This window comes from Scyliorhinus torazame, chromosome 15 (genome assembly GCF_047496885.1).
Source record: "Scyliorhinus torazame isolate Kashiwa2021f chromosome 15, sScyTor2.1, whole genome shotgun sequence".
Lineage (NCBI taxonomy): Eukaryota > Metazoa > Chordata > Chondrichthyes > Carcharhiniformes > Scyliorhinidae > Scyliorhinus > Scyliorhinus torazame.
In genome coordinates this window covers 124,294,553-124,313,209 of record NC_092721.1, presented here as the reverse complement: position 1 = coordinate 124,313,209, position 18,657 = coordinate 124,294,553, and the positions used below count along the sequence as shown (strand labels likewise).

The 18,657-nt window shown below is 42.8% G+C and overlaps 1 protein-coding gene across 2 annotated transcripts in view; it reads right to left on the bottom strand.

Annotated features, from left to right (window-relative positions):
* Positions 1-6,626: 6,626 nt before the first annotated feature.
* Positions 6,627-18,657, bottom strand: part of ecrg4a (ECRG4 augurin precursor a) — a 69,623-nt gene continuing 57,592 nt past the window's right edge. For both annotated transcript variants that reach the window (XM_072475957.1, XM_072475956.1), the window contains exons 4-5: positions 12,504-12,655; positions 6,627-6,984 (exon numbers count right to left, since the gene is read on the bottom strand). In XM_072475957.1, coding sequence (XP_072332058.1) covers positions 6,817-6,984; positions 12,504-12,655 — 320 coding nt within the window. In that variant the 3' untranslated portion in view covers positions 6,627-6,816. The remainder of the gene's footprint in view (positions 6,985-12,503; positions 12,656-18,657) is intronic.

The window sequence follows — 18,657 nt, the reverse complement described above, 5'->3', positions numbered from 1 at the left end:
ACATACAAAGTGGCAAAAATTAGTGGGAGACTAGAGGACTGGGAAGTCTTTAGGGGACAACAGAAAGCTACTAACAAAGCCATAAAGAAGAGTAAGGTAGACTATGAAAGTAAACTGGTTCAGAACATAAAAGCAGATAGTAAAAACTTCTACAAATATATAAGACAAAAAAAGAGTGGCTAAGGTAAATATTCGTCCTTTGGCAGATGAGAAGGGAGATTTAATAATAGGAGACAGGGAAATGGCTGAGGAGCTGAACAGGTATTTTGGGTCAGTCTTCACAGTGGAGGACACAAATAACATGCCAGTGACTGATGGAAATAAAGATATGATAGGTGAGGACCTTGAGATGATTGTAATCACTAAGGAGGCAGTATTGGGCAAGCTAATGGGGCTAAAGGTAGACAAGTCTCCTTGCCCTGATGGGATGCATCCCAGAGTTTTAGAAGAGATGGCTAGGGAAATTGTAAACGCACTAGTGATAATTTATCAAAATTCACTAGACTCTGGGGTGGTCCCAGAAGATTGGAAAGTAGCAAACGTGACACCACTGTTTAAAAAAGGAGGTCAGCAGAAAGCGGGTAATTATAGGCCGGTAAGCTTAACTTCGGTTGTAGGGAAAATGCTGGAATCTATCATTAAGGTGGAAATAGCGGGGCACCTGGAGGGAAATTGTCCCATTGGGCAGACGCAGCATGGGTTCAGAAAGGGTAGGTCGTGTCTGACTAATTTGGTAGAATTTTTTGAGGATGTTACCAGTGCAGTAGATAATGGGGAGCTAATGGATGTGGTATATGTGGATTTCTAGAAAGCTTTTGACAAGGTGCCACACAAACGGTTGCTGCATAAACTAAAGATGCATGGCATTGAGGGTAAAGTGGGTAGAGGATTGGTTAACTAACAGAAAGCAGAGAGTGGGGATAAATGGATGTTTCTCTGGTTGGCAACCTGTAACTAGTGGGGTCCCTCAAGGATCAGTGTTGGGCCCGCAGTTGTTCACAATTTACATAGACAATTTGGAGTTGGGGACCAAGTGCAATGAGTCAAAGTTTGCAGACGACACTATGATGAGTGGTAAAGCAAAAAGTGCAGAGGATACCGGAAGTCTGCAGAAGGATTTGGATAGGTTAGGTGAATGGGCTAGGGTCTGGCAGATGGAATTCAATGTTGCCAAGTGTGAGGCTATCCATTTTGGGAGGAATAACAGCAGAATGGATTATTATTTAAACGGTAAGATGTTAAAACATGCTGCTGTGCAGAGGGACCTGGGTGTGCTGGTGCACGAGTCGCAAAAAGTTGGTGTGCAGGTGCAACAGGTGATTAAGAAGGCTAATCGAGTTTTGTCTTTCATTGCTAGAGGGATGGATTTCAAGACTAGGGCGGTTATGCTGCAATTGTATAGGGTGTTGGTGAGGCCGCATCTGGAGTATTGTGTTCAGTTTTGGTCTCCTTACCTGAGAAAGGACATATTGGCACTGGAGGGAGTGCAGAGGAGATTCACTAGGTTGATCCCAGAGTTGAGGGGATTAGATTATGACGAGAGGTTGAGTAGACTGGGACTGTACTCATTGGAGTTTAGAAGGATGCGGGGGGATCTTATTGAAACATATAAAATTATGAAGGGAATAGATAGGATAGATGCGGGCAGGTTGTTTCCACTGGTCGGGGAAAGCAGAACTAGGGGGCATAGCCTCAAAATAAGGGGAAGTAGATGTAGGACAGAGTGTAGGAGGAACCTCTTCACCCAAAGGGTTGTGAATCTCTGGAATTCCTTACCCAGTGAAGCAGTTGAGGCACCTTCTTTAAATGTTTTTAAGAAAAAGATAGATACCTTTCTAAAGAATAAAGGGATTCGGGGATATGGTGTACGGGCCGGAGAGTGGAGCTGAGTCCACAAAGATCAGCCATGATCTCATCAAATGGCGGAGCAGGCTCGAGGGGCCAGATGGCCTACTCCTGTTCCTAGTTCTTATGTTCTTATTACATAGAATTTACAGTGCAGAAGGAGGCCATTTGGCCCATCGAGTCTGCACCAGCTCTTGGAAAGAGCATCCTACCCAAGTCCACACCTCCACCCTATCCCCATAACCCAGTAACCCCACCCAGCATTATGGGCAATTTTGGACACTAAGGGCAATTTAGCTTGGCCAATCCACCTAACCTGCACATCTTTGGACTGTGGGAGGAAACCGGAGCACCCGGAGGAAACCCACGCATACACGGGGAGAACGTGCAGACTCCACACAGACAGTGACCCAGCCGGGAATCGAACCTGGGACCCTGGAGCTGTGAAGCAATTGTGCTAACCACCATGCTACCGTGCTGCCCTATGTTCTTATAGATGCAGATAATGTTTGGAAAGGTGAGGCCAAGGAGTCACATTGCAGGGAAGAAAGTAGGAGGATTGCTAAAGCTTTTTAACAGACCCGAGATCATTTATTTTCCCCCACAGTTTAATTACAACTACAGCATTTATACCGTGTTCGAGGGATTTCTGTATTGGTTAATTTTTCAGCAGACAATTCTACTTCTCCAAAGCCACTTTTCAATTCCATGCATGAATATCTACTTAATTTTCACTTGGTAACCGGCAACTAACTAATCCGCTTCTATCACCTTGCAATACTCCATCAAAATAACTCTTTATTTGTTCCACTCTTCCTTTATCGGGGACAGAATTAAATTCTCTGAATGGTAGCACTTGCAAGTGAAATAAATCAATATTTTTAATCAAGACGACAGAATAGAAATTGAACTAAATTTCTTACTGCACCAGAATAGAATAATTAACTATTTCATTAGAAGTGTGTTAAGCATTTGGAAGTAACTTAGTTGACAATTTTTTATCTGCTGATTAATCTTTTTTTAATGTCAAAATAAGGGTGTTAAAATGTACCGAATTATTTTTGCTGCAATCTGGGGAGACTACTCTTTGAGTGACCACAGATAAAGTTCATGGAATTATAGCATCAATTTTTAAAGGATGATCAAAAAAAAGGCAGAGGTAAAAACCTCATTTCAGTCTTTTCTAAAGAGAAAACTATCAGTGAGGAAGCAAATCCTTAAGTGATTGAGTGTCACAGAGAGAATGTATGTGCTTCTTACTGCCCATGATCAGTGTGTTTTGTTTGTGTGGTTTCTTACCCTCAGGGTGATTATCCCACTTTAAATAATTCCAGCAATAAGCATTTGTGAATTGTAAAATAAGGAAGACTTGCCCCAGGGAGTTTAAAAACGCACAACATCTCACTCACATAACTCATCCACACTATCATCTCACTCACATAACTCATCCACATTATCATCTCACTCACATAACTCATCCACACTATCACTCACGCAAAGATTGGATACGGATGAAGGAAACATCAATATGGTTACAATTTATGATAGTCTCAGTCTTTTCCATTGCAGGGCTGCATCTTCTTAGATGAGTAGATACTTTGGTTGAAGTGCAGGTCATGTAAAGCGGAGTATTTGCAGCAAGCTGCAAAGCCTCTTGTCGTCAGCTTTCAAAAAGGTTGGTTCTCAAGTGAACTTGAAATTGTAACAGGTTGAGGAGAGTTTTCTCTTGGTTAGGAATCTCCCATTTTTAAGGTATTGATGTTTATCATTTTGGCTGCTTGATTGTCTTGCAGCTGGTTAATGGCTTCTGGTGGAATCTGTCTGCAGAATAGCTTCTTTTTTGAGAGCAGGTAACAAACATGGCTGTCTCACCATGTGACCTGTTACAAGTCCAAAATCCTTTTCCAAATAAGGTGAGTGTCTAGGTTTACCGTACATCTAATGACTTTCACACCTTGATTTATCTTGAAGTTTGGAATATACAGGCCGAGAGAGAGCTAATGACGAATCTATAAAATTTAAAAAGACCAAGCGAGAGGGCATTGCGGATGTTGCCTGGCACGAAACAATATAAAGACTGACCTGAAGAATATTATATTTTTATGAGAAAATAGATTATAAGACCGTATAATAGAAACATTTAAAAGTACAAAAGGGTGGGTGGGGAAGGGTAGATAGAAACAAAAATAGAAAACAGAAAATTCTGGAAACACACATTAGGTCAGACGGCATCTGGGGAGAGAAACTCAGTTAACATAACAGGTCGATACATCTATAGTTTCTGTAGATAGAAGCAGACTGCTCCTAGTAGTAGAGGGGGTCAAGAACAAGGTAGCATGGATATGAATTTTAAGGCTAAATGTAGCAAAACCAGGAGTAGGAGAAACATCTTCACACAGTTTTGAGGCTGTGGGATTCACATCCAGGGGCCAGAATCTTCCATTCTGGAGTCTAAGTTTGGTGGCAATTGCAGAGGTGGGAGTGATTTCTCCTGGTGGAGGTTGGCAGGATAGAAAGAGTGGACCACGCACGATCTTGTGCTGCTTATTAAATATGCATCCACAATGACCCAGGCAATTCTTGAGGTGGACCAGACAGGAAATAACCATCCCCACCATTACCTCATGGGGGTCATAGGTTCTGGTAACATTTTTAAATGATATCCAGACCGCCTGCACTATTCCTACCACATTCGCCCAGCCACTGCTCCACCCTTCCCTGTTGTCGTCCTCCACGCAACTTGCATTACCACCACCCGGTCTCAAGCATAGGTTGGCACTTACAGACACTCGCCAAAACAGGATAATACAGCAGCACCTCAGGTCATAATGATGGAAGAAATCTAACTTGCGTGGTGCATGCCACTTATAAAAGTGAATGTTCTAATTTCTCGCTGACTGGGAACTTAATTTGGAGGCAGATCTTAATTCTGTCGAGTTGGCCTTCTAATGCCTGCAAAAGGGCTTTCTGACATTGTTTACCGGGAAACTCGACCCTCCTTTAAAAGCCTGAAAACATTCATGCTTCCTTTGTGAAACTGATTTTTGCCCTCCCACCAAATGAAGTTCCCCTGTCCCTCAAATTTCTCACTGCTGGGGGGATTGGAAGATACCAGCCAGTGTTAGTGGTTGAAACTGAAAGCAAATTTTAACATTCAAGATTAGATTGAATAAACGATCAAAGGAATAGGGTGAGCAAAGAATTATTTTCTCATGCGGAGGGCAAAGGATTCAAAAAAGGGATAAAGATTTAGCATCACAGGAAAACTATCAATACTTTTTAAAAATAAATTTAGAGTACCTAATTAATTTTTTCCAATTACGGCGCAATTTATTGTGTAGCCAATCCACCTACCCTGCACATCTTTGGGTTGTGGGGGTGAAACCCACGTAAACACGGGGAGAATGTGCAAACTCCACACGGACAGTGACCCAGAGCTGGGATCGAACCTGGGACCTTGGCGCCGTGAAGCAGCAGTGCCAACAACTGCGCCACCGTGCTGCCCCTAACTATCAACACTTCGTCGATGACTTGTATTGATAAAATATGCAATCTTTCAACTTTTGATTTGAAAATATTGGGCGGGATTTTCCAGGAAATCAGCAAAGGCCAATGTTGGACATGGAAAAAAACTTCAATGATGGAGTCCCACGACATATCAATGCCGGGCGGCCTCGGATTTGCCATCCCCACCAGTAACTTAGAAATGCATGGATCATGGCATCATTTTTAAAGGCTGCACAAGCACACAGCTTGCAAACCAGATAACCCGAGCAACCCCTGGCACTGTCTAGGCACTTCATGGGTACTCCCTGGGCAATGCCGAGATAGGAGCTTCTCCCCCATGCGCACTGCACACCTGAACTTCCCTGGGAGGTCTACTCAGTAGTGTGCGGAGTCTGCACGTTCTCCCCGTGTGTGCGTGGGTTTCCTCCGGGTGCTCCGGTTTCCTCCCACAGTCCAAAGATGTGCAGATTAGGTGGATTGGCCATGATAAATTGCCCTTAGTGTCCAAAATTGCCCTTAGTGTTGGGTGGGGTTACTGGGTTATGGGGATCGGGTGGAGGTGTTGACTTTGGGTAGGGTGCTCTTTCCAAGAGCCGGTGCAGACTCGATGGGCCGAATGGCCTCCTTCTGCACTGTAAATTCTATGATAATCTATGATAATCTATGATAATAATCTTCATTAGTGTCACAAGTAGACTTACATTAACACTGCAATGAATGAGCGTGAAAATCTCCGAGTCACCACACTACGGCTCCTGTTCGGATACACTGGGAGAGAATTCACAATGCCCAATTCGCCTAACAGCATGTCTTTCGGGACTTGTAGGAGGAAATTGCAGCACCCGGAGGAAACCCACGCAGACACGGGGAGAACGTGCAGACTCCGCACAGACAGTGAACGAGCCGGGAATCGAATCACTGAGCTAAGGTGCACGCCTTCGGAGGCCAGTCAGGCTTCATGCTGTCCTGGCATCACTCCAGAGTGGATGGCTGTCTTGATGGGGATGGGATAATTCTGGCATAGGGACCTGATAATTACATGGTAATGTATCCAAATGAGGTTCCCAACGTAGAACGTCGGGAATCACGCCCCGTCACTGATAGACGGAGGAAAAAATCGCATCATGTGTTAACGCCGACATAAAACACATCTTTACACTTTTCGTGATATTTTCTGCTCACATTGCCGAACACACGGGACGCGAACAGGAGTGGAAAATCCCGGCCACAAAATAACGATTTAGAAAGCAGAGCAAATAATTTCAGAAACAGTATATTATTCAACAACTTTATTTGTATAATTTGGCATGTTCTAATCGACACACACAAAGTTGTTTATTATAGCAACAACATTCAATTCATAATGCGTAGGAAATTTCTTGTTCAGGAAAAAGATTTATATCATGCCACTACAGGTGAAGTACAGCTAAACACCATAATATGTATTGATTGCCTCTTGTTGTTTTAATAGTCATCGTAGTTAACATCAGCACCATAGCGCATAGATTGAGAATAATAAGGGCCAGTTGGAGAATTCTCATCATAATGGTGTTGGTTGTAATACAGGGACTGATCATCATGAACAGTACCTTGATACACGCTCATCCAGTATGCAACGGCTTCTTCAAATTTCTGCAGGTTAATTTTTTAAAACACATTAACACTTTTCAGTTATTTTTCAACACATGAGCATTTTAAACTGATCAGAAATGAAGAAAGAACTGCACCTTGCTGTACATTCAAAAGTGGAACATAGCAGCTCAGTTCAAGAAGTTTAAAGAACGCATAAAGTAGTGACCATTCGTCACTGATTTGCTAAAACCTTCAACAGAATCATTCTGCAGTAAAGTGTTTCAGTTTATTCTGAAACAAGCGATTAAATTAATAAGCAGCATCTCAAACAGAACAATTGGAGTTTTTTTAGAATTAACATATTTTTTCATTCCTTTCTGTAAGGATCTTAACACTGTAATCACCTGAGGAAGGAGCAGCGCTCCGAAAGCTAGTGACATCGAAACAAACCTGTTGGACTTTAACCTGCTGTTGTAAGACTTCGTATTGTAATCTGAAATTATAATTGAATCACCAATAGCCTCCACCATCACATTTACTATGGGCTCAGATTCTTCCTATTCTCCAGCCTGGCCTGTTCCAGCACCCAGTTCTCCACTCCTGTGAAATTTCTTTACACTTAGAGTTCGCTCTACCTACTGGTACCAATCTTCCTCTGGATTCTACTCAATTGCTGCCAAATGTTATTATTTTATTATTATTATTATTATTAAATGAATTTTGTTTTGCCAATTTCAATGGCCTTGCTTTACTCATTCTACAGAAGTCCTCAATCATCGTTCACTGGACTAACTCCTCAAGCTCCTGGCCCCGCCTTGGTTCTGCTGCTCATAACTGTTGGGTATCATTCCCACTGCTCCTCATTTGCCTGCTGGCATGCTGGATTTTATTGTGCACCAATAGTGACTAAGACCACTACTCACCTCCCTCCATCAACCTCTGCTGGGTAATGGTCAACTCTCCATGACTTCTTGTATTCCACTCCACTACTAGCTTGCTGACTGCTACTCTACTGCTCAGTAACCGGACCCAGTCACTTCCTGCATTGATGTTTGATGCTCACTACACCCTGCCTATAATTTTCCCACCAAAGTACTGCTCAGTTCAACTTTGGAGTCTCACATTGTCTTCTTTCCATACTCTAATTACATACTAGACATATCTATCATTTTTTTTGTAACAATGTAACCTAACTTTCCCGATTTATTTGCAATTAGTTTTGACCCAGAACTTCACTTCCACTGCCCCAATATTTTCCTCCTCTTCAGCTGTGTGTCCTCCCATTTCCTCTCAGTCACACCTTCTCTCATTTCTTACTCCTTGGATACGTTTCCATCTCCCCCTGCCCATTTCCCCTCCAAATTTCAACCTCAAACCTTTACTTTTGTCTCCTGAGTGCCCTGTTGCTGTTCCAAGCTTGAATCTCCTTTGGATAATCCCACAGCTCTCTTAATAAAAGCAAAATATTGTAGTTACTGGAATTTTATTTTTTATTTTTTAGAATTTACAGTGCAGAAGGAGGCCATCCGGTCCATCAAATCTGCACCGGCCCTTGGAAAGAGCACCCTAATTAAGTCCATGCCTCCACCCTATCCACGCAACCCAGTAACCCCATCTAACCTTTTGGACACTAAGGGGCAATTTAGAATGGCCAATCCACCTAAGCTGCACATCTTTGGACTGTGGGAGGAAACCGGAGCACCCGAAGGAAACCCACACAGACACAGGGAGGATGTGCAAACTCCACACAGACAGTGACCCATGCCGGGAATCGAACCAGGGACCCTGGAGCTGTGAGGCAACAGTGCAAACCACTGTGCTGCCCTAAATCATAAATAAAGACAGAAAATGATCAAAACCTTGCCAGGTCTAGCAGCATCCGTGGAGAGAGAAACCGAGTCAACATGTTGAGTACATATGACTTTTTTGGAACTGAAGAGAAGTAAAAATGTGATAGATTTGATACTTTTGCAAAAGTGTGTGTGTGGGGGGGGATGTCAGGGATAGATTAGAAAGCGAGAGAGCAAAAAATTGAAAATGGCATGAACAGAAGGCAATGAGTGGTAATAGTTGTAGTAAAGAAACAAAGCATGTTTCCAAAGTGAGTGTTAGTGATAGAATAAAGGACAAACAAAAGGGATTAAAATGTGGAGTAGAATTCATAGTCTGAAGTTCATGAACTCAATATTGAGTCCAGAAATTTGTAAAGTACGTAATCAGAAGATGAGGTGCTGCTTCTTAAGCTTGCCTTGGGTTTCACTGGAACATTGTGGCAGAGCCAGGACAGAAACGTGAGAATGAGGCATCACACAGCTTCCTTAATCAGCAGCTCAGAAGAGTCGAATGAGGCGCCTGTTGCTGCCTAACTTGCTCACGTCGTACTCCCCTATTACGGACCTATAGCTCCCGGTTCTCCCTCCACCTCCAATGCAAAATTCTCGTCCTTTTGTTTAAGTCCCATCATTGCCCTGTCTTCGCCATCTTGGCTTTCCTTCTCCATCTACACAAGTCTCTAGGACTTCTGCAGTCCTCTAACTCTGTTACCTTGCCCTTCCCTCACTGTATTTTCCCCATGCCTTAGCTTCTAGACCCTAATTTCTGTGATGCCCTCAAGCCATCTGTCTTTCCACCTCTCTCTCCTTTAAGATTCTCTTTAAAATCTCTCTCTTTAATCATCTCCTTCTCTGGCTTGGTGCCATTTTTGTCTGAACATGTTTGTGCGAAGCAGGCTGGGATGTTTTCCCACGTTAAAAATGTTATATAAATACAAGTTTTCTTTCCCCATGCTGCAGGTTATTTATATCATACTGATAATAGGACACTAATTCAAAAGTAGCTCGCTGAATGTCCAGCAGCCATTAACCTACATTTGGGCAGAACATTTTATGCAGCTCAAGTCGACTTTAAAAATAGATGTTCCCATTATCTCCTGACAATAGAAGGACACTAAAGCATTTCTAGACAGCCTGCAGGCAACCATGCTTTGAGGATAAATTATAATTAGTAGAGAAAAAAGGAACATTCAAGGACTTTTAAACAGCAGGGAATCCATAGAATTCATAAGATCAAAGTATCCCTACAGTACAGAAGGAGGCCATTCGACCCTCCGAAAGAGCACCCTACCTAGGACCTTAGGCCCAAAATGTTCTTACCATGATGATGCCCTTTCCTTACAAATCTCATGTGACACTCAATTAGGTTATGAAGAAAAAGTGTTTAGGTAGGTTTATATAATAGCAATTGGAGAGGAATCAGCACTTTTGTTGGGAACTGAAACTTAAATTGGTACAAGTCAATAAACCTTGGCAGGTCCATTCAGTGGCAAGTTACCAAATGTCTGACATCCTCTCCCAGCTGTTAACTCTGCTATCAAAAGTGTATATCCAAGATCTAGAACTGCCTATCAGTCCATTTTAGCTCCATACTTTAAAAATCTGACTCCAATTTTGACCTAGAGGTGGTAAATGGCTTTGATAGTTGATTTGCATAATATAAGTTAGTTATTATTTATTACTATACACCCTCCACCATACAGACATAAATAGACACACACACTCACAGATGCACACACACATACACAGAGACAGGTGGCAGCAAAAACACAAATCTTGAGATTTACTAGTTGCCTCCTTAATTGAGCTGATTGGAAAGTTTCAAAATGTTAATTTTTGATGGACATCTTTGTTGCTGCATTACATCCCTGTGCTGAGGGATATCATTGTGCTTTGCTCTTTAGCAGGGATAAAAATTGCTAATTTAAATACACGGAGAGGCAACCGCTGTGGTGTCACATATTAGTCTTACACAATAAATAAAACATTATCATTAGGAGTAACACATTTAGGTTAGAAAAACATAGAATTCTGGCATTATCAGGTACTCGCGCTGAGTGCTTTGAATGAGGGACAAACCCTGGACCCCACAGTGTTGGCTTGTTGTGCTCTCTGCAGCCCCACACCCATCATTCGGGTAATAGCGGAAGCAGGATGGGCCATTAATTAGCCACTTAAACGTCTCAATTGGTGGTGGGGCACAAAGACCATTTATGGGCCTCCCCACTCCCACCTCCATGGACTTAATTGGGTTGGAGGTAAGAAGGTGGTGGATTCCCTACCCACAACATTCTCACCTGACTAAATGACCCTGCCACCAAACTTCCCAAAGGGGAGGGTACAAGATTCTGCCCAATTACTTAATCAAAAGGCAATTAGTCGCACACCGATCTCCTTGAACAAATCTGAATAGACTTTCAATGATTTGGCTAATACTTTTCAATTGTCAATTAATAGGTTCTTGAATTGCTGTCTCTGAAAGTTTTCCACCACCAACATTAGGTTGACCGATCTGGAATTGTTAGTTTTTCCCTCCCCCCTTGTCTGAATTGAAGTATAATATTTGCTATCTTCCTCCGTCATTTCTTATATATTTAAAGAGCATTGGAAGAAATCAGTCAGAGCCTCAGCAATTTTCACTCTTATTCCATCAGTAATTTAGGATGGATCCCATCTGAACCAGGTGCCTTTCTATTTTAAGGATTGGGAAGCATGGTGGCACAGTGGTTAGCACTGCTGCCCCATTATGCCAGGGTTCAAATCCGGCCTTGGGTGACCGTCTGTGTGGAGTTTTCACATTCTCCCCACAATTACATGTTTCCTTTGGGTGGATTGGCCAAGCTAAATTGCCCTTTAAGTGGGTTTCCTTCCACAGTCCAAAGATGTGCAGGTTAGTCAATTGACCACGCTAAAAGGGGCAGCACGGTAACACAGTGGTAGCACTGTGGCTTCACAGTGCCAGGGTCCCAGGTTCGATTCCCAGCTGGGTCACTGTCTGTGCAGAGTCCACACGTTCTCCCTGTGTCTGCGTGGGTTTCCTCCCGGTGCTCCGGTTTCCTCCCACGAGTCCCAAAAGACGTGCTGTTAGGTAATTTGGGCATTCTGAATTTTCCCTCTGTGTACTCAAACAGGTGCCGGAATGTGGCGACTAGGGGCTTTTCACAGTAACTTCATTACAATGTAAGCCTACTTGTGACAATAAAGATTATGAAAAAAAAAATTAAAAATTGCCCCTTAGTGTCCAAAGATGTGCAGGTTAGGTGAGGTTACAGGATTACAGGGATAGGATGGGGGAGTGGGCCTAGGTAGATGCTCTTTTGGAGGGTCTGTGCAGACTCAATGGGCCAAATGGCCTTCTTCTGCACTGTGGAGATTATGTAAAACTTCTTAAGTATCTCGCTTAAATCACAGAGTCAGCAGTGTATACCATCTACAAGATGTACTGCAGCAACTTGCCAAGGCCCTTTTGACACCATCTTCCAAACCCATGACCACTACACATAGAAGGACAAGTGCAGCAGATACATGGGAACCCCACCACCTTCAAGTTCCCCTCCAAGTCACTCACCAAGCTGACTTTGAATTGTATCATCGTTCTTTCACTGTCACTGGGTCAAGATTCTGGAACTTCCTTCCTAATAGCATTGTGGATGTACCTACACCACATGGACTGCAGCAGTACGAGAAGGCAGTTCGCCACCACTGGTAACGAATTACGTTTTGCAAACAATTGTGCAGCATACTCACAGCTTCAGAATATCCCATGTTCATAAACTGCTGATACCACTGCTGAACATCAGCACGAGACCTGTCCCACAGGTACCGTTTTGAACGCTTCAAACTGTTCAAAAACGCTTTAGCCTTGGACTCAGGAACTGAAGCAGCCAATTTTTCATCAGCTAAAAGATGTAAAAAAACAGTTTTAAAAATTGAGTCATCCAATTTTGTAAGAACTTGAACTTACATGGATGTTTAGAATCCAGTACAGTTGCCACTCTTATCTGAAGGAACGCAGAATTTGCAACAAGATAGATGAATTGATGGGACAAATACAAATAAGCATATTTGACATAATTGTCATTACAGTCACATGATTGCAGGGTGACCAAGCCTGGGAACTGAATATTCACGGGCATGTGACATTTAGGAAGGATAGAAGAAAAGGAAGTGGGGTAGCATTGTTAATAAACACTGAGATCAGTACATTATTGAGAGAGGGTTTGGGATCAGAAGATCAAGGTGAGAATTAGTTTGGGTGGAGCTAAGAAGCAGCAAGGGACAGCAAAGATTGGTTAAAGTTGTTTATAGACCGCCAAACAGTAGTGGTGATGCAGGATGTGGTATAAATTAGGAAATTGGAGGAGCATGTAACAATGGGGCCTTCAATCTTCATGCAGTCTGTATAAACCTAATTAGCACTAATGTTGCAGAGGACAAATTTCAGCAATGTGCACGAGATACTTACAAACTAGAGAACTGGCTGCTTGAGATCTAGTATTGTACAATGGGAAGGGATTAATAAATATTCTAATTATAAAGGAGCCTTTAAGGAAAGGTGACCAGAATATGATAGAATTTTACATTAATTTTCAAGTGAAGTAGTTCAATCCAAAACTTGGGTCTTAATTCTAAACCAAGCAAACTACAAATGTATGAGAGGGAAATGGACAGTGGTGTATGACAAAAAAACATTCAAGCGTATAATGGTATACAGGCAATGGCTAGCATTTCAAGAATTAATACATGGTTTACAACAAATATACACTCACTGGAAAAGTGATCCAACCAATTGTCTTAGATCAAAGGAAGAGGCTTACATAAAGGTTCCAGAAAGGTAATAAGTCTGTGGATCAGGAGCATTTTAGAATTCAGCTCAGGAAGTCCAAGAAACTGATAAGAAAGAGAAACTAGAATATGAAAGTCAACTACCGAAAAACATAAAAACAGACTTTAACACTTTTATAGGTGTGAAAAAGGAAAAGATTAGTAAAGACAGATGTGGGCTCATTAGAGACAGGAGAATTAATAATGGGGAATAAGGAAATGGCAGAGAACCTAAACAAATATTCAGTCTACACAAAGGGAGATATAAAGAAATATTAGAGAACTAAGGGATTGGTGAGAATGAGGAACTGAAAGAAATTAGTATTAGTAAACAAATTAGTATTGGAGAATTTAATGGGACTGAGAGTTGGCATATTTCCTAGATCTGATGATCAACATCTCAGAGTGTTGAAAGAGGTAATTGTAGAGATAATGGATGAAGTAGTGGTCATCTTCCAAAAATCTACAGATTTCCTGCAGATTGGAAGGTAGCAAGTCTTTTAAGCTGGGAAGTATAGAGAAAATGGGAAACTACAGACCTGTTAGTTTAGATATCAGTAGTAGGGAAAATGTTAGAATCTATCATAAATAATGTGAAAACTGGGCACTTAGAAATAATGGCAGGATTGGACAGAATCAGCAGATTTATTGATGGGAAATCACTTCTGGCAGACTTGGCGTTTTTTTGGAGGATGCGGTTAACAAAATAAATAAGGGGGGCCAGAGGATGTGATGTATTTGGATTTTCAGAAGGCTTTCGAAAAGGTCCCACACAGGAGGTTAATAAACAAAATTAAGGGTATTAAATTGGGGTAATATTCTGGCATGGATTGAGAATTGCTGAGCTGACAGAAGAAGTAAACGGATCATTCTCAGGTTGGCAGGCTGTGACTAGTGAGGTATCACAAGGATCAGTGCTTGGGCTCCAACTATTCATACTCTATATAATTGATTTGGACATGGGGACCAAATATAATATTTTCAAGTCGACTGATGACACAAAACTACATGGAAATGTGCATGTTGAGGAGGATACAAGGAGACTTCATGGGGATTTAGACAGGCTAAGTGGGCAAGAACTTGTAGATGGAATATAATGTGGAAATGTGTGAAGTTATCTCTTGGGTGGGAAACATAGACATGCAGAGTAATTTTTAAATGGGTGGAGATTGGGAAGTGCTGATGTCTAAAGAGACCTGAGTGTCATTGTTCATAAATCACTGAAAACTAATCTGCAGGTGAAGCAAGCAATTAGGAAGACAAATGCTATGTTGGCCTTTATCACAAAATGATTTGAGTACAGGAGTAAAGATGCCTTGCTGCAATTGTGTAGAGATTTGGTGAGATTGTGCCTGAAGTATTGTGTACGGTTTTCTCCTTACCTAAGGAAGTATATACTTGCCATAGAGAGGGCGAAGGAAAGGTTCACCAGAATAATCCCTGGGATTGCAGGAGTCTTATAAAGAGAGATTAGACATTAGAATTAGAACATTACATCGCAGTACAGGCCCTTCCACCCTCAATGTTGCGCCGACCTGTGAAACCAATCTAAAGCCCAGCTACACTATTCCATTATCATCCATATGTTTATCCAATGACCATTTAAATGCCCTTAATGTTGGTGAGTCCACTACTGTTGCAGGCAGGGCATTCCACGCCCTTACTACTCTGAGTAATGAACCTACCTCTGACATCTGTCCTATATCTATCTCCCCTCAACATTGAACATAGAACATAGAAAATACAGCACAGAACAGGCCCTTCGGCCCACGATGTTGTGCCGAACCTTTGTCCTAGATTAATCATAGATTATCATAGAATTTACAGTGCAGAAGGAGGCCATTCGGCCCTTTGAGTCTGCACCAGCTCTTGGAAAGAGCACCCTACCCAAACTCAACACCTTCACCCAACACCAAGGGCAATTTGGACATTAAGGGCAATTTATCATTGGCCAATTCACCTAACCCGCACATCTTTGGATTGTGGGAGGAAACCGGAGCTCCCGGAGGAAACCCACGCAGACACGGGGAGGACGTGCAGACTCCGCACAGTCAGTGACCCAAGCCGGAATCGAACCTGGGACCCTGGAGCTGTGAAGCAATTGTGCTATCCACAATGCTACCGTGCTGCCCTTGAGAACAAATAAATCTACACTATATCATTTAACCGTAATCCATGTACCTATCCAATAGCTGCGTGAAGGTCCCTAATGTTTCCGACTCAACTACTTCCACAGGCAGTGCATTCCATGCCCCCACTACTCTCTGGGTAAAGAACCTACCTCTTGATATCCCTCCTATATCTTCCACCTTTCACCTTAAATTTCTGTCCCCTTGTAATGGTTTGTTCCACCCGGGGAAAAAGTCTCTGACTGTCTACTCTATCTATTCCCCTGATCATCTTATAAACCTCTATCAAGTCGCCCCTCATCCTTCTCCGTTCTAATGAGAAAAGGCCTAGCACCCTCAACCTTTCCTCGTAAGACCTACTCTCCATTCCAGGCAACATCCTGGTAAATCTTCTTTGCACCTTTTCCAAAGCTTCCACATCCTTCCTAAAATGAGGCAACCAGAACTGTACACAGTACTCCAAATGTGGCCTTACCAAAGTTTTGTACAGCTGCATCATCACCTCACGGCTCTTAAATTCAATCCCTCTGTTAATGAACGCGAGCACACCATAGGCCTTCTTCACAGCTCTATCCACTTGAGTGGCAACTTTCAAAGATGTATGAACATAGACCCCAAGATATCTCTGCTCCTCCACATTGCCAAGAACTCTACCGTTAACCCTGTATTCCGCATTCATATTTGTCCTTCCAAAATGGACAACCTCACACTTTTCAGGGTTAAACTCCATCTGCCACTTCTCAGCCCAGCTCTGCATCCTATCTATGTCTCTTTGCAGCCGACAACAGCCCTCCTTACTATCCACAACTCCACCAATCTTCGTATCGTCTGCAAATTTACTGACCCACCCTTCAACTCCCTCATCCAAGTCATTAATGAAAATCACAAACAGCAGAGGACCCAGAACTGATCCCTGCGGTACGCCACTGGTAACTGGGATCCAGGCTGAATATTTGCCATCCACCACCACTCTCTGACTTCTATCGGTTAGCCAGTTCGTTATCCAACTGGCCAAATTTCCCACTATCCCATGCCTCCTTACTTTCTGCATAAGCCTACCATGGGGAACTTTATCAAATGCCTTACTAAAATCCATGTACACTACATCCACTGCTTTACCTTCATCCACATGCTTGGTCACCTCCTCAAAGAATTCAATAAGATTTGTAAGGCAAGACCTACCCCTCACAAATCCGTGCTGACTATCCCTAATCAAGCAGTGTCTTTCCAGATGCTCAGAAATCCTATCCTTCAGTACCCTTTCCATTACTTTGCCTACCACCGAAGTAAGACTAACTGGCCTGTAATTCCCAGGGTTATCCCTAGTCCCTTTTTTGAGCAGGGGCACGACATTCGCCACTCTCCAATCCCCTGGTACCACCCCTGTTGACAGTGAGGACGAAAAGATCATTGCCAACGGCTCTGCAATTTCATCTCTTGCTTCCCATAGAATCCTTGGATATATCCCGTCAGGCCCGGGGGACTTGTCTATCCTCAAGTTTTTCAAAATGCCCAACACATCTTCCTTCCTAACAAGTATTTCCTCGAGCTTACCAATCTGTTTCACACTGTCCTCTCCAACAATATCGCCCCTCTCATTTGTAAATACAGAAGAAAAGTACTCGTTCAAGACCTCTCCTATCTCTTCAGACTCAATACACAATCTCCCGCTACTGTCCTTGATCGGACCTACACTCGCTCTAGTCATTCTCATATTTCTCACATATGTGTAAAAGGCCTTGGGGTTTTCCTTGATCCTACCCGCCAAAGATTGTTCATGCCCTCTCTTAGCTCTCCTAATCCCTTTCTTCAGTTCCCTCCTGGCTATCTTGTATCCCTCCAATGCCCTGTCTGAACCTTGTTTCCTCAGTCTTACATAAGTCACCTTTTTCCTCTTAACAAGACATTCAACCTCTCTTGTCAACCATGGTTCCCTCACTCGACCATCTCTTCCCTGCCTGACAGGGACATACATATCAAGGACACGTAGCACCTGTTCCTTGAACAAGTTCCACATTTCACTTGTGTCCTTCCCTGCCAGCCTATGTTCCCAACTTATGCACTTCAATTCTTGTCTGACAACATCGTATTTACCCTTCCCCCAATTGTAAACCTTGCCCTGTTGCACGTACCTATCCCTCTCCATTACTAAAGTGAAAGTCACAGAATTGTGGTCACTATCTCCAAAATGCTCCCCCACTAACAAATCTATCACTTGCCCTGGCTCATTACCCAGTACTAAATCCAATATTGCCCCTCCTCTGGTCGGACAATCTACATACTGCGTTAGAAAAGCTTCCTGGACACACTGCACAAACACCACCCCATCCAAACTATTTGATCTAAAGAGTTTCCACTCAATATTTGGGAAGTTAAAGTCGCCCATGACTACTACCCTATGACTTCTGCACCTTTCCAAAATCTGTTTCCCAATCTGTTCCTCCACATTTCTGCTACTATTGGGGGGCCTATAGAAAACTCCTAACAAGGTGACTGCTCCTTTCCTATTTCTGACTTCAACCCATACTACCTCAGTAGGCTGATACTCCTCGAACTGCCTTTCTGCAGCTGTTATACTATCTCTAATTAATAATGCCACCCCCCCCACCTCTTTTACCACCCTCCCTAATCTTATTGAAACATCTATAACCAGGGACCTCCAACAACCATTTCTGCCCCTCTTCTATCCAAGTTTCTGTGATGGCCACCACATCGTAGTCCCAAGTACCGATCCATGCCTTAAGTTCACCCACCTTATTCCTGATGCTTCTTGCGTTGAAGTATACACACTTCAACCCCTCTCCGTGCCTGCAAGTACTCTCCTTTGTCAGTGTTCCCTTCCCCACTGCCTCATTACACGCTTTGGCGTCCTGAATATCGGCTACCTTAGTTGCTGGACTACAAATCCGGTTCCCATTCCCCTGCCAAATTAGTTTAAACCCTCCCGA